Source organism: Zea mays, chromosome 1 (assembly GCF_902167145.1).
Source record: "Zea mays cultivar B73 chromosome 1, Zm-B73-REFERENCE-NAM-5.0, whole genome shotgun sequence".
Lineage (NCBI taxonomy): Eukaryota > Viridiplantae > Streptophyta > Magnoliopsida > Poales > Poaceae > Zea > Zea mays.
In genome coordinates, this window is record NC_050096.1 from 114,349,563 (window position 1) to 114,364,816 (window position 15,254).

The 15,254-nt window shown below is 44.6% G+C and overlaps 1 protein-coding gene and 1 long non-coding RNA gene across 4 annotated transcripts; one reads left to right on the forward strand and one right to left on the reverse strand.

Annotated features, from left to right (window-relative positions):
* Positions 1 to 2,532: 2,532 nt before the first annotated feature.
* Positions 2,533 to 10,273, reverse strand: LOC100191452 (uncharacterized). Of its 3 annotated transcripts, none has more exons than XM_008667907.3 (6): positions 10,080 to 10,273; positions 4,926 to 5,093; positions 4,563 to 4,671; positions 4,266 to 4,483; positions 3,628 to 4,163; positions 2,533 to 3,538 (listed from the first exon to the last, which is right to left on the reverse strand). In XM_008667907.3, exons 2-6 carry the CDS (start codon positions 4,977 to 4,979, stop codon positions 2,731 to 2,733), a joined length of 1,725 nt encoding a protein of 574 aa, XP_008666129.1. In that variant the 5' UTR covers positions 4,980 to 5,093; positions 10,080 to 10,273; the 3' UTR covers positions 2,533 to 2,730. The 3 variants fall into 3 exon arrangements, with proteins under 3 accessions (XP_008666129.1, XP_020401749.1, NP_001130357.1); XM_020546160.2 differs by having other exon boundaries at positions 4,926 to 5,187; NM_001136885.1 differs by having other exon boundaries at positions 2,572 to 3,538; positions 4,926 to 5,090; positions 10,080 to 10,212.
* LOC100381897 (uncharacterized) lies at positions 9,245 to 10,603 on the forward strand. Its single transcript, NR_135510.1, has 2 exons — positions 9,245 to 9,493; positions 9,705 to 10,603. It is a non-coding gene; the product is annotated as an uncharacterized lncRNA (long non-coding RNA).
* Positions 10,604 to 15,254: the final 4,651 nt, after the last annotated feature.

Below are 15,254 nucleotides of genomic sequence, written 5' to 3' on the forward strand. Positions count from 1 at the left end.
CATCTCTAGCATTTTGGCCGGCTCTTCAATATTTGACAGGGGAGTCTGCTCCTTGGCTTCGGTGGCCGAAGAGGCCTCACCGACAAACTCAAGCACTGTGGCCGGTTCAATATAGCGTGGCCGGTGTGTAAGAACCTTCATCTTTTTCCTCTTTGGCGCTGGCTCACTAGGAGCGGCTGAAGCAACTTCCTTCACAGAAGTCGTATCTTTCCTTTTTTGACCCTGTGTTGGGTAATGATAGTCAAGATAGACGAACCCAATGGCATCAAATACTCGATTGAGTCTTTTCTTCTTCCGGCCTCCGAAGGCCGCGGACAGTGTAGTATCTTCTGCCTTCGAGTATGGTCCAAGCAGTTCATCGCTTATCGCCTCAATACATTTTAACCAGTCATCATCTGGCTCGACAAACTTATCTCCATATCTGAAGGTGTATCTTAACCTAACTAGTCCACCTTCGTCAGGTTTGTTGATGGTTTCCTTTGGCATTTCCCAATCTTCTACAAGTGGCCATACTCTGAAGGCAATGTGTTCTTGGATCAAATCTCTCATCCCAATGAAAGAGCAAACTACCCCGAAGGCTCTCCGGCATTCTTCGGCGGCTTCGTCAATATCCACCTTCGGTTTCCGAAGGCCAAAACGCTGCCAGATGGGGCGCATGATGATACCTTTAATATCTTCTCGCGTTTTCAAGTCGTTTTTCACATAGAACCATTCCTTCATCCAGTCTCCGGGCCATCTCTTTTGAAAAGTTGGCACGGGACAGCTTGACCCAGAGCGGGCAACGAAGCTGTAACAATCAAAATTGTTATGATATTGCTCTTTACCCCATGATTTCGTCTCATATAATAACTCATGCATACTGCAGAAACTTTTTGCATTTGGCTCTAAACCTTGGCTCTTCACGGCCCATATGAAGATTCCCATCCTTATGATTGCTACGGGAGTAATTTGATGAAGGCAGATTTCAAATATCTTCAAAACTTCTACCACAAAGTTGCTCAAAGGAAACCGAAGTCCAGCCTTGAAGAAACTTCGGAATATCACGACTTCATTCTCCTCGGGAGTTGGACAAGTTTTCTCTCCTTCGTCAGCCCTCACAATAGATAAATCCCGAAAATATCTACCCCTCATATTGACAAGATGGCTTTGCTTTATGCTTGATTTTCCACAAATTGCATGGCTTGGTCGCCAGGGCCGATCTTCGGAATCTTCACCACCATTTTCCACATCATAGCTGTCACTATCACCAGTGTCTTCAGATAAACCCTCTAAGATCTCCCTAGTAATCTTCTCTGTATTTGTCTTTGCTATTGATTTAAGAAAGCCGAGATTCATCTCCTCGGAAAGACTCAGCTTTAATTCAGCGACAACTTTCTTATCTTCAGACATCTTTGAAAATGCTGAGAAAGTGCTCTCGAAACCGAAGCCTAAAAATTTAAAAAGCCAAGCAAGTGTTGGTGTGCAAGGGCTAAAAGTTGGATGAGCAAGAAGCAGATGGCGAAAAAGCGTGCCAAATGAACTCGTGGTGAGCTCTTATTTATACACCTAGTGCGTTAAAATCTCGAGGGTCCCGCTTGTCAATGACTGTTGCTATTCTAGCAAAGGGAAGATGTTTTTCGGACCTTCGGCTTAAGGCCTTCGTCCATGTCGCAATCTGAATTTATCACTTTAAAAAAATTAATATTGCGAGGGGCTACTGTTGGGGCCTTCGGCTTCCGAATGTCCTCAAAAACATGATTTAACTATGTCTCTGGAGTATAATGTGTAAACAGGTACCTTCAGACATAAATCAAAACCACAGCATGAAGATGCACAAAGAGTATGAAGGATGGTGCAGAGCCGAAGCTATGCGCAGGGGAGCTTCGGCGTGATAGCAGAAAAAGAAACCGACTTAAAAGGGAAAAGGCTATTTGAACCCCGATGGATTGCTATAGAGTTATTAGCAAATGTAAAGGGCATGGGTGTAATTTTACATGGGCTGCGTCCTGTGCCTATAAATAGATGAACAGTACTCCCGTACTGTTCATGCTAACTTGGCATTTACTTTCGCGTCACGTTTGTACCCCTGCTTTCCTTCGAGCCGAAGGTACAATTATAATTTGTTATTGTCGATACAGTCACGCAAATAAAAATAAGTTGGTAATAACATTTAAAGTGTTTATGTTATTTTCATATCTTGTGTATGAATTCTTCTTCATCATCTATTGTGTTTAAGAAGGTTTGTTCTTCATAACCTTCGTTCGGAATTCATTATATCCGAAGGGAGATAATGTTTCGAAGGACGAAGGACTTTAACATTTAACATTTTTTTATGTTGTCTTGTTCTTAACTCTTAGCATTTGAGAACAAGTCCCTAACAACAAGCATTCATGATTTCCCTTCATCTGACCAGTCCAAAGCCTCCTCCAACCAACCAGCCAACCGGTCAAGAGCTTTGTATTTGGAATGTAAGACCGTGGCCTTCAACTTAATCTTCATGCATATTGTTAGGACGAAGGTGGGTCACCTGTTATTCCTTCGGAACACTGGAGATTTAGATCCTATCAATAACTCGAGAACTTACTCAAGAGTAAGCTCCTAACGCCATGATGTTGTATTTAAGCAATGTTTCTTAGAACCTAGTATTTTTGGAGCTGGCTAAAACTATAGTATTATTATGATAATTACAAAATATAGTATTATCAAACTATGATTTTGAGAAACATGGTGCACACAGCATGACAGCACACGTCAAGAAGTGTTGTTGTTGTTGCCTCTGTATCGTCTGTTGCAGTAGTGCAAGAAGTGCAGCAGGTTGAGCGTTCCAAGAGCGGCCATCATCCAGAAGAAATAGTCCATATGACCCTTGTTCAGGTCGTCCGGGAGCCACCCGCGTTCCCCGCCGCGCGCCGTGATCGACCCGACAGCGCTGAGCGCAAGCGAGTTGAAATAGCTCCCGGCCGCCATGGAGAGCAGCGCGAGCGCGTTGCCGAGGCTCTTCATCCCGTCCGGCGACTGGTCGTAGAAGAACTCGAGCACGCCGACGGTGGCGAAGACCGCCGCCGCGCCGTGCACGGCGAACATGGGTGCCTGCCACGCGATGTTCATGGCGGGCATGTTGGCCCGCGCGAGGGCCAGGCGCCTGCCCTCGAGCAGCGCCGCGTACACCATGACGACCACGGACAGCGCGATCCCGATGGAGAGCCGGTGCAGCTGCGACAGGCCGCGGTCGTTGCCAGTGGCACGCCGGGCCAGAGGCACCAGCACGGCGTCGTAGACGGGGACGCAGACCATGACGCTGATCACGTCGAAGGTCGCTATCGACGCCGGAGGAATGGTGAACGGGCCGATGCGGTTGTCCATCACCCTAGCCTGCTCAATGAACGTGGTTACCGTCTGCGCACTGACGGCGAAGAAGAGCACCATGGATGCCCAGACCGGCAGCAACCGGAGCAGCATCTTCAGCTCCTCCACCTGGGACACCGTGCACAGTCTCCACGGGCTCGTCGGCGCTGCTGCACCCTTCTCGCCGGTGATTATGGCAGCCTTGTCAAAGAATCTGGACAGCATATATTTTCATTATTAAAACTCGCGGCAAGTGAGCAACTTTTAAGTGAAATTCGAAATAATAAATAAATATATGGACACCTGAATTGTCTGGCAGACTCAATCCTGAAATTTGGTTCAGTTGGTAGAAGCTTATCGTGGTACAGGGCTGACGTATCATCAGGCAGCACGAGATGGCAGTTCCTCACAGCTGCGACAACCACCTGGGCTACCCTTGTGAGAGGGCTCCCGCCCAGCTTCTTGTACCTATACACCTTGCGACCGGCGACGAACACGGCGAGGCCGAACAGCATGAACACCGTCTGCACCGTAAACCCGACTCCCCATCCAATATTTTCCTGCACCCAGACGAGCACGGTCCCCGACAGCAGGGAGCCGATGTTGGTGCAGAAGTAGTACCAGTTGAAGAAGGAGGCCTTGGTGACCCGCTCCGCCGCGTCGCCGCCGTCGAACTGGTCGGCCCCGAGGGCCGCCGTGCAGGGCTTGATGCCTCCTGTGCCTAGGGAAACGAGGTAGAGCCCCAGGTACGCTGTGGCACGCCGAAGTCCGCTGTTGTCAGGTGAGTCGTCCTCCATGGCCAAGGGGAGCCACGCCGACGCTGTCAGAGTAAGCATCCCCTGCAGGCATGCAGAGGGTTCGTTGTCGACGAACGTCAGAGATGGTTCCAATATGACATGACACTACAGTAGTCACAGTGCTCTCTTTTCTGCGCAGCTTACAACGATGTAGAGCAAGAGGAAGACTATCATCGTCTTGTATCTTCCCCAGTACGTGTCGGCCAAGAAGGCGCCGATGAGCGGCGTGAGGTAGCAGCTGCCAATCCAGGTGGACACGTTCGTCGCGGCATCGATGTTGGTCTCACCAAGCTCAGCCGTGAGGTAGGTGACCAGGTTCTTTGCGGTCGCGTAAAATGCCAGGCATTCGGCGAACTCGGTACCTATATATTATAGCACATTATTTTCAAGACATGTGAGCTGGTGGATTGGATTGGGATCTAGGCATGCAGAAGAACCTACCCAGAATCATGAAGCATGCTCTCCAGTTCCCGGTGCTCTTCTTCAGAGCACGCTGCTTGTTGATATCGAGCGTTCCGTCGCTAGTGTATCGTGAGGAAGCTTCATCATCCTGAATGGTAACGATTGGCAGAACACGAATTAATTAACAGCCAAGAACTGTGTGACTCTCTTCTTGTAGTAAGTGCGTTAGCTAAAGAATAGATCCATAATATAGTTCAGGGCAAAAATAATTTATTTTCTTCTTCCATTTATGCCGACTAAAGTTCAACTGTGCTTTATGCCTTTATGCAAAAGAAACATTTTTAACGTTCTGGACATGTATCAGTGGCGAAAAAAAAACAAGAACGAAAAAAGGAATATCACCTCTGGAGCCAGGTACTGAATCAGTGGCCTCTCCTCATCTGCAGCTGCCTCCATGACAGTCTATATCATGAGCTTGAGCAATGTTGTTCGAAGGATCTGGATCCACTGTAAGCAACTTTTGGACACCTACTTCTCCGAAGCACGTCCAAGCGACAGGTGCCTACTCTGCTAGATCCATCAGCACAAAGCTACTTATATTTCCTTGATACTGTCAGACTATCGCTACCTAAGGCCATCAATGTGTCCATGCCATTGGATCCACCTAAGGCCATTGTAGTTTTATCACAATTTCTAATGTTGTCATGTCAATAAGAGTAAGATAAAATGAAGAATGAAATATGCTCTCTCAATGAACTGCTAACATGTGATTTAAATGTTGCATCTAAATAACTAATATAAATAGATGGAGATAAAATAAATTGCCCTCAATAGTGGTTTCACACGCTTTCCAAAACATTGAAAATGGGTCAACATAGTTTTATGGTGATGAAACTAGTCTCACTTATTTCATAATAAGTGTAGTTTCATCTCATCAAAAATCATATGTGGCACACTAATTAATGTCTAGACATCTCTCATAAAACTCCAATTGACAATGGCCTAACCACCAGAAAAAGCATAGACATCTGAAGTTGCTCTACATCAAAGGGTTCTAAAATGGCAAACCAATTGGTAGGACGTTGGTAGATACTGGAGCCACGGTGAACGTGATGCCGTACTCGGTATGCCACAAGATCGAAAGAACAGAGCAAGATCTGATCAGGACTAACATCACTCTAAATGACTTCAATGGCAGCGCCTCTATGGAGAATGGGGTGCTCAAAGTGGAGCTCAAAGTTGAACTAAAATTTATTTAGTACCCTAATATTTTGTGAAGAATGGATAGTGGTCCATTACCATCCCTATCCGCACCACAAAAAAAGATAAAAAGGCCAGCTCACACTCCGGCCAAAAAAGCCAATGTACCACCATTGCCTTTAGATAAAAATAAAAATAAATAAAAGCAATTGTGAGTTTCCGATGCCCAACCATCATCTTAGTGCTAGAAACAATTCGACTTGACCGAGGACAGGGCTATTACAAAAGAGAATATGTCCGGGGTACGTCTAATACAAAAAAAAGGCCTACAGACAGATCAATTTTCATCAAGGAAGGTTACAAACTTTATTTAACAATGCTTGAAGGCTCTTGAAAGGCGAATAATTGATTGATTTTGGCATAGTCATCCACATTGTTGCACCTACAACCTACTCGCTCAGTGTCAATTTCCTTAACCAGCAAGACAAAGTCTACAGCAAGAGTTTTCTGATTTTTTGGAAACTTTGGCAAGCCTCTCTTCCCTAGACTTGACATCAACTGCTGCTGAAGAATTTCAGCCTAACGGACCAAGTCTAAATCTTGAGCACGAAGGGCTTCCAGTTTAGAAGATACACCCATCACCGTGGCCAAACTATCAAGCTTGACCTTCCGCCTGTTTGCTACGTGGCAGTTCTCCTAGATTGTGGCTCCCAAAGGTGCATGGGCTCGACGTGTAGCAATGTGGCTGGTAGCTACCCTTAGGCGCTCTTGAAAGAAGCTGAGATGAATAACACGGTCAAAGGCACGCTTCAAGTTCTCAGGGTGGATGGAACTATGGAAGTAACTGACGTGAAAGCATCCCATACAGAATCTAGCATGTTCACTAGCTCCTCTGCGATGGTATTGAGTAGATCCTCCTCTTGGCAGAGACACGGGGCAACATTCGAAGGAGCTGAAGGTGGTGTCGTCGCATGAAGGATTGCTGAAAATCAAAGTTCAACTAGGAGCCAAGATCTAAAGTCTGGAAGAAGCAACACAAAATAAGGGTACGCAATGATAGTAACACATGACCAAGTTTCAGAAATAGTATCTCTGGAATACAACCCTTCTTGACAATCACGAGTTCATGGAAACAACAGTGTGATAAGGTGAAGGGATTTCATTGCAACCACAGCTACTGATGATAATGTTGCTAGCAGCAACGCTTGCCTGACTCCAATGTACCAAGTTCATGGAAACATCAGTGTAATGTCATGGAGGGATTTCTCTATCTTGAAGGCTGAGGAAAGTTGAAGGCACGGGCCAATGATAGAATAGGATCAACATGATTTTCATCATGAAGGGCAAGTAAGCCAAAAGGAAAACTCTAGGGGAGGTACGGGTTAAGCAAAAGTTACCAGCACTGGACTATCACTAGACCCCATCGGTGTGGATTGGGTGGTTTGGGAAAGAGAAAAGGCACGTGGAAGACACTAGGAGGAATTGAATAGGAAATGAGTTTTTTCCAAGAAGGACTGAATAGACAGGGTCCTCTAATGTCAACTAGTACCATTAAAAGGAGAAAGAGGGGACCCATGAAACATTAGTGCCACATAACACAGTCCTCTAGGAGGAGATAGCGTGTTACAGAGCCTATATGGGGTGAAAAGCGCTGATGACTAGTGACGTAATGACCCTGACCGATGTAGCACTGCATGGCAATGGTAGTTTTGGTATAAATGGTTTTACTAAAAGTAGGGGGCATGTGTTAGCACCGTATCCTAAACAGATCGATACTATCTTTTCTAGTCGAAGGACTTTGTAAAGAAGGTATTCGGCCTAGACTGAAAAGGGTCGTGTATAATAAAAAATAAGTCATTGTACCGTTAATAAGTAATAGATTAGATGGAAAGTTTAAATTAGGAAGCGCTTATCGCTTCGAGTTCACATGACTATATAATGTAACTGGTCACAATCGCAATAAAAGGAAAGCCATTTGTTCACCAAGTAGCGGGTGCTTGTTGTCCTCTCGGCGCATCGCCACTCCTCCCTCAAGGGTTTTTTCCAAGGTAAGGGACATGCTGCCCTGGTGCGATCTCTAGTAGATCATGCCAGGGTGGTATGGTATTACCATCTTACTCTGATAGATCTTGTTGTTGTTGGCAAGATCTGCTAGTTACCATGTGTAGTTTCCGTATATATTTGCTCTTAAGCTTCATGTAATTAAATTAATTTTACACCGCCAAATGCATATCTCTTGATCGATTGCTATACTCTACGACATGCAACTTGTACATCTGCATGCGGCAACTCGGAAGACCGATAAGCATCTGGCATCATATCTGACATGCTTAGTCTCATTGTTTGCTATGGTTGGACTACCTTGGATGTTCTCAACCATGTTTACGTGCATGTGCGTGATCATCGGGTCTTAGCAGCGGATATTCCTAGGATCACCACCATGATACATGGTGTAGATTGGATCTAAGATGTTTCTATAGATGGTTTACTGTTTCTATAAATTGGATCTAAGATGTTTCTATAGATGGTTTACTGTTTCTATAAATTGGATCTAAGATGTTTCTATAGGCGTTTAGCTTATTGTTGTACATTTGCATACTGGCACTCCTTTTCTAGCTGTAGGTGAAGCCTAGTGTGGCACTCCTGGAATGCCTTGTACACGAAGTAGCGTTCTGGAAGGATGATCGTAGCAGCAGCACACCTTCCGGCTCTTTGTGTATCGTCTTCTAGACGACCCCCAGTTGGTTCCCGCATCAACACTTCTCTCAAACTATTTTTAAAGAAAACTTATGTTTTCGTAGAATAGGACACGCCGTCCCAAGATGGGAATGCACTCAGCTATAGATGTGCGCTCTGTCTAGGTTTTGGGCCCGGTTTTCCTTAAAACTGGGTCAATTCCATTCTTTTTAATTGAGAGGCAGAGCTCCTGGCATTACGTTAAAAAAAATAGATAAGATTTAATATTATCATATTAGCACACTAATCATTTTTACATGGGATATGTTGCCTATATATTATTATCAAAGAATGGTGTTGGTTATAAGAGGCGTATGCCACATTAACCTTTGACCAAAAGCAGTCCTGACAATGGATTTGATAGTTCAAAATCTAAGGACGTGTTTAGCATAGCTCTGCTCCACTCTAAAGCAGTTGTAGTCCAAAATTCTGGATAGAGCAGGTCTGCTCCAGAGTTTAGATTACTTTCTCATAACCAGTGATAGTCAGATAGATAACTTTAAACTTAATGTTTATGTTGTTTTTTGGAGTTTTTCGAGTAGCAAAAGAGTTACTCCAAAAATTTATAGTGCAGTTCCAAGAACTTCATTGAGTTTATAACTCAGAAGCTAGGGTGTTTTGGATCAACTCCTCTTTGAATTTCGCTCTAGACCCATGTCAAACATGTCATGGCTTCTAAATGGACGTCCTTTACGGAGTTGGTACGGTATGTAGTCTAGACGCGGATATCCATTGCACATGACCCAACCGCATCGGATTCGTTTGGGTACAAAAACCCAGGTATCCAAAATATCTCTCCCCTGGCGGCGCGGCGGTGGAGGCATCTCCAGCTTGCTCGACCCTGGCTGCCGCTGCTTGTAGGCTGCGCATCCGGCACGTGTTACTCCTCCGTGGTTCTTCAAGATCCAGAAGGCTCACCTGGGCTTCGTCACCACCGTTTAGGCCCACCTGCACTCATCCTCTGCTCCAAGATCCAGAAGGAACTCTGCGAGGGCCTCTTTCGACGGCAGGCGTAGAAGATCCCGGTGGCTCTGGTGCGTTTCTCCTTTCGCTACTTCAGAAGCCGTGATTCTTTGATAATCAGTCAACACGTACGCAATCCTTGATAATCAACATGCACGGAAACTGTGCCTATATATTTTTTAAAATTGTATTGTTCAGTTTTTGACAGATTCAGGCCTTTACTGTCCTCCTTGTTTATTTTTTCTTGTGTTACCACAACCGAGTATCCCTTCTGTTTTTCAGGTTTCATATTTGCTCGGTCCTGAGGAGAGGTCTGCACTGTTTATCAGGAAAACTTGAGCTTCTGTTTGGATCTATGTGTCAGGTGCCGTTTCAAGATCTCAACCCAGCCAGTGGTTTAGTGAAGTTCGAAACAAATAGAATGTGTAGATGTAGATAAGGTGGCTAAAGTTGTCCAAACATAAAAACACCCGATTCGGAAGTCTTAGCGAAGTATATAGTACGCTACTGCGTGGGGGGGATGTGGACATGTGGTGGTTGCTTTGCTTCACCTTGACGGCTTGACCCATGAGCCATGATCAATTCAGCAAAGAAACACGGTTTCCGTTATGCGAAAAGGCGGGAGGGGGAAGTCGACCCATCTGCGGAAGCACGTACCTAAAATCCAGAAGCCCGCCGCACGCTCTCCGGTTCCTTGCTCCCTTTACGTACGTCGTTTCAGAGCAGGCTCTCAACCTTCATCCCGAAGGTTTGCAATGGAGAGGAGAGGAGAGGTGGGAGAGAGGAAGAGAAACATTTGCAATGAAGAGGAGACAAGAGATGTCAGAGAGAGGACCAAGGGACATACCCAGCGGCCTTGCCGGGGCGGGCCCAGGGCTGAAGTTATTGCTTCACGGATCGTCCTGCGCTGAATCAGTTACAGTGCACTACTATTCTCTACAGAAACAATCCCCACGGACTAGGACGGTCTCCAACAACGTTTTCTATGTTTATCCCTACTTTACATTCTTCTATAAAAGATTTTTCATCCTCTATATCTCCTTTCTCTCCAACAACGTCATAAATCACATACTCTATAAGCAAATACTTATATTAGAGACATTTTTTTACATACGTATTTGTCATATTCTCAAATGTATTATACATATTTTAGTTTTGTTAAACCAGTTGTTTAAAGTATTCAAATGCAAAAACAACTGTTTAGAGAAACTTTATATATAGAAAGTGTTCAGTAGCGTTCTCTAAATTTAGAGGATCATTTAGATAACGCTGCTTGAGGAAGTAGAGGACGATCTCATCCTCTAAATTTAGAATATAGGACTCTTTATAGATCATTGTTGGAGCTCGTCTAAAACTGAGCCGACGACGCCAGATTGTTATTATAATCTAACTCGCTAGTTTCTTGGCCAACGGTTTATTATTAAATATTAATCTAATCGGCTTTCACGTGTCGCCGGTAGGTGAACATGAACGTATAAGTAACGGCAAGCCCTATCACTATTAGGGTCCGTTTTTTAGCTACGAGCTGTGTAAAAGCTACTTTGAGCTGCCTGCTGTGAAAAAACAGAAAGTTGTTTAGTTTAAATGGTTATGAGTTGTCTACTGTAAACAAACTATATATTGTTTATATGCCTCTATTTAACTATATATTATAATCAATATATCAAATTTAAAAACCGATTTCGCATTTATGTTCCCGTTATTTTTACAAATAAATCAATTTTTAGTTCCATTTATAATATTTTTTTAATTAAAAATATTTTTATTTCATTCATCATAACACTTAATTTTTTAAATCTTATTTTAGTTTCAATTTAGTGTGTCTGTTTATTAATATAACGGATAAGCAGCAAAAAGCAGGGTACAAGCTTCTTTTAAATTTGTATTATAGAAAAGCTGCTTTTTCAAAGTAGTTGCAGAAAAAACTAGACCACTTTGGTTCAGCTTTCAAATCAGAAGCAGGTTTGAAAAGCAGAACCAAATACACCCTCAATATTTAGGTGTATTTCACATCCGATACTGTCGCACCCCAAGAAAATCACTATTTTGGGTCATAAATAAATAGGAAATACTAAGTAAAATAAAGTTAACGAGACTTAGCAGTTGCATTAATTTTATTGGTGAAAAATAAATTAGTAAAGATTGAAACATTTCTCTTTTCTCTGTTCGTTGGACTGTTTTATGTTGGTCCATTCTTTCTCCTCAGTGGGTCTAGTTGCCCTCTCCTCCCCCTCCTCTCTTTTAATTTTCACATTGGTCAAAGCCATAACAACTGTGTGTTTCCCATTGCACCTCATTACTTTCGTTGTCCTAGGCCACAACCTAGGTGACCAAGCCCAGTAGCCTCAACCGCTTGACCTTTTCCCCTCCCTTCATACACGCCTTTGCTCTCTTAGGCCGGAACCTAGTGAGCGCAGCGCGACAGCAATAAGCAGAGCCACCACATCCCCATCCCATAGCCATTGGCAGCACACCCTCTTTGTCGACGTCATTGACCCTCTCCCTTGGTCGCTATCGTGTGGGATCCACCCGTCATCCCTTCTACCAGGTTGCCTCCACCATCATTGGCCGAGCGCTCACTAGCCAGCCTAAACGTCCTCCCTCCCTCCCTTGATCCATTTTAGTCGACCTCCAGATCAATGCTTCCCTTATCCTACCCCTGATCAATGCGGTATGAGCGTGAACTACTCATCATGGGCATGTTTCTCATCGGTTGTCATTAACAACATGGAAACGAGCTCCATGAATAGCCTTTCTCTTCTCCTCTCGGTTCTATAGTAGGCACCTAGGGCACTGCCATGGCCTAGTCTACCTGAGCTTGTTGATGTCCCTATAGGTCTTTAGAACCATATGATCTATCTACCTTTCCCTCTATCCATGAAATTACTTAGCAATAGATATACTCTATTTTGATCTAGTGGTGTAGAGAGAGAAGGGGATATAGAGGTTATCATACCATTAGGGCTGAGGTGGAGAGACACAGTACAAATAGCAATCATGTCGGGTGTAGGAGCGTCGGTGTCCTAGAGTCTTCCTTCTCCTTCACCTCCTACTTGCAGGTTAGGAAGGTGATCGGGACCTTAGGAACTATGGTGATTAGGGTTAGACAGAAATATGAAGTGTTCTCTTTTGTGACATCCATGCCAAACTTTGATATAGTGCATATAACCAGGGCCACAACCAAGGGAAAATGTCATACTCAATTAGGGTGTAGTGGTTAAGATAGGGCCGAGCTTGGTCTCCTTGACTGAGCTAGAGAACACAACTAACACTCCCCATTTTGACCACCTCGTGCCCCAACACTTGCTCTACTAGCCCAGTAAGAGCACATCGCACCCATATCCCCACTCATTAGCTTGGATCCGGGGCCACATATACATCGACACCATGTGACGGTGAGCCGCTACTCACCAATGTTAACCACCTCCATGATGTCACTATCATCGAGGACCCCTATGGTGAGTTCATTGAGATCTCCTACATCATTTCTACCACTCCTTGTTGATCATTGACCACCAAAGAATGAATCGAGTGAAGGACTGATGAGCTGTCGCCATTATAGCTCCTAGCGTAGTGGTGTGGGGAAGGAGAAACCCCTGCGCTATCTAATAGCCATCATGTCATCAGGGCTGAGGTGGAGAGAGACACTAGAAATAGCCATCATGTCGGGTGTAGGAGCGTCGGTGTCCTGGAGTTCTCCTTCTCCTTCACCTCCTACTTGAAGGTTAGGAAGGCGATCAGGACCTTAGGAACTATGGTGACTAGGGTTAGACAGAAATATGAAGTGTTGTATTTCGTGACAGCCATGCCAATCGTTGATATTGTCACACCCAGTTTTAGAAGGCAAACCAAATGATAACTGAAAGTCGCCTAGAGGGGGGGTGAATAGGGCGAAACTGAAATTTACAAAGTTAATCACAACTACAAGCCGGGTTAGCGTTAGAAATATAATCGGGTCTGTGAGAGAGGGTGAAAAACAAATCGCAAGCAAATATGAAGTGTGACACGCGGATTTGTTTTACCGAGGTTCGGTTCTCGCAAACCTACTCCCCGTTGAGGAGGCCACAAAGGCCGGGTCTTTTTCAACCCTTTCCCTCTCTCAAACGGTCCCTCGGACCGAGTGAGCTTTCTCTTCTCAAATCAACCGGGAACAAAACTTCCCCGCAAGGATGACCACACAATTGGTGTCTCTTGCCTTGGTTACAATTGAGTATTGATCACAAGAAAGAATGAGAAAGAAGAAAGCGATCCAAGCGCAAGAGCTCAAAAGAACACAACAAATCACTCTCACTAGTCATTAAAGCTTTTGTGGAATTGGGAGAGGATTTGATCACTTGGGTGTGTCTTGTATTGAATGCCTAGCTCTTGTAAGTGGTTGGAAGGTTGAAAACTTGGATGACTTGAATGTGGGGTGGTTGGGGGTATTTATAGCCCCAACCACCAAACTAGCCGTTTGGTGGGGCTGTCTGTCGCATGGTGCACCGGACAGTCCGGTGCATACCGGACATGTCCGGTGCGCCAGCCACGTCACCAAGGCTGTTGGGTTCCGACCATTGGAGCCCTGACTTCTGGGCCCGCCTGGATGTCCGGTGGCGCACCGGACATGCACTGTAGAGTGTCCAGTGCGCCACTTCACGCGTGCCTGACTTCTGCGCGCTCTGGTGCGCATTTAATGCTTCTGCAGGTGACCGTTGGCGCGAAGTAGTCGTTGCCTCGCTGGCTCACCGGACAGTCCGGTGCACACCGGACATGTCCGGTGAATTATAGCGAAGCAAATTTCCGAAGCTGGTGAGTTCCTGAGACGCCCTTCCTTGGAGCACCGGACACTGTCCGGTGTACACCGGACAGTCCGATGAATTATAGCGGAGCGTCTCTGGATTTTCCCGAAGGTGAGGAGTTCAGCGTGAAGTCCCCTGGTGCACCGGACACTGTCCAGTGGCACACCGGACAGTCCGGTGTGCCAAACCAGGGCACACTTCGGTTATCCCTTTGCTCTTTTGTTGAACCCTGTTCTTGGTCTTTTTATTGGCTAAGTGTGAACCTTTAGCACCTGTATAACTTATGCACTAGAGCAAACTAGTTAGTCCAATTTATTTGTGTTGGGCAATTCATCCACCAAAATCATTTAGGAAATAGGTGTAAGCCTAATTCCCTTTCAATCTCCCCCTTTTGGTGATTGATGCCAACACAAACCAAAGCAAATATAGAAGTGCATAATTGAACTAGCTTGTATAATGTAAGTGCAAAGGTTGCTTGGAATTGAGCCAATATAAATACTTATAAGATATGCATGGATTGTTTCTTCAATTTTTTGACATTTTGGACCACGCTTACACCACATGTTTTGTTTTTGCAAATTCTTTTGTAAATCCTTTTCAAAGTTATTTTGCAAATAGTCAAAGGTAAATGAATAAGATTTTGCGAAACATTTTCAAGATTTGAAATTTTCTCCCCTTGTTTCAAATGCTTTTCCTCTGACTAAACAAAACTCCCCCTAAATGAAATTCTCCTCTTAGTGTTCAAGAGGGTTTTGGTATATCAATTTTGAAATACTACTTTTCTCCCCCTTTTGAACACAATAAGATACCAATTTTAAAATTATCAATTGAGAATCATACCAATTGAAAAACTCTTTTTTTTAAAATTTAGGTGGTAGTGCGGTCCTTTTGCTTTGGGCTAATACTTTCTCCCCCTTTGGCATGAATCGCCAAAAACGGAGTCATTAGAGCCCTTGAATTACTCTCTCCCTCTTTGGTCATAAATAAATGAGTGAAGATTATACCAAAGACGGAGTGCTGCTCGGAGTGATGGCGAAGGATGAGTTACGGAGTG

Excerpts from the sequence above, each read along its gene's own strand:
- LOC100191452 (XM_008667907.3), bottom strand. The coding sequence starts at position 4,979 with ATGGAGGCAGCTGCAGATGAGGAGAGGCCACTGATTCAGTACCTGGCT. Across the intron at positions 4,484-4,562 it reads AGCATGCTTCATGATTCTGG|GTACCGAGTTCGCCGAATGC; the intron begins GTAGGTTCTTCT and ends TATAATATATAG. Across the intron at positions 3,539-3,627 it reads GAGTCTGCCAGACAATTCAG|ATTCTTTGACAAGGCTGCCA; the intron begins GTGTCCATATAT and ends TATGCTGTCCAG.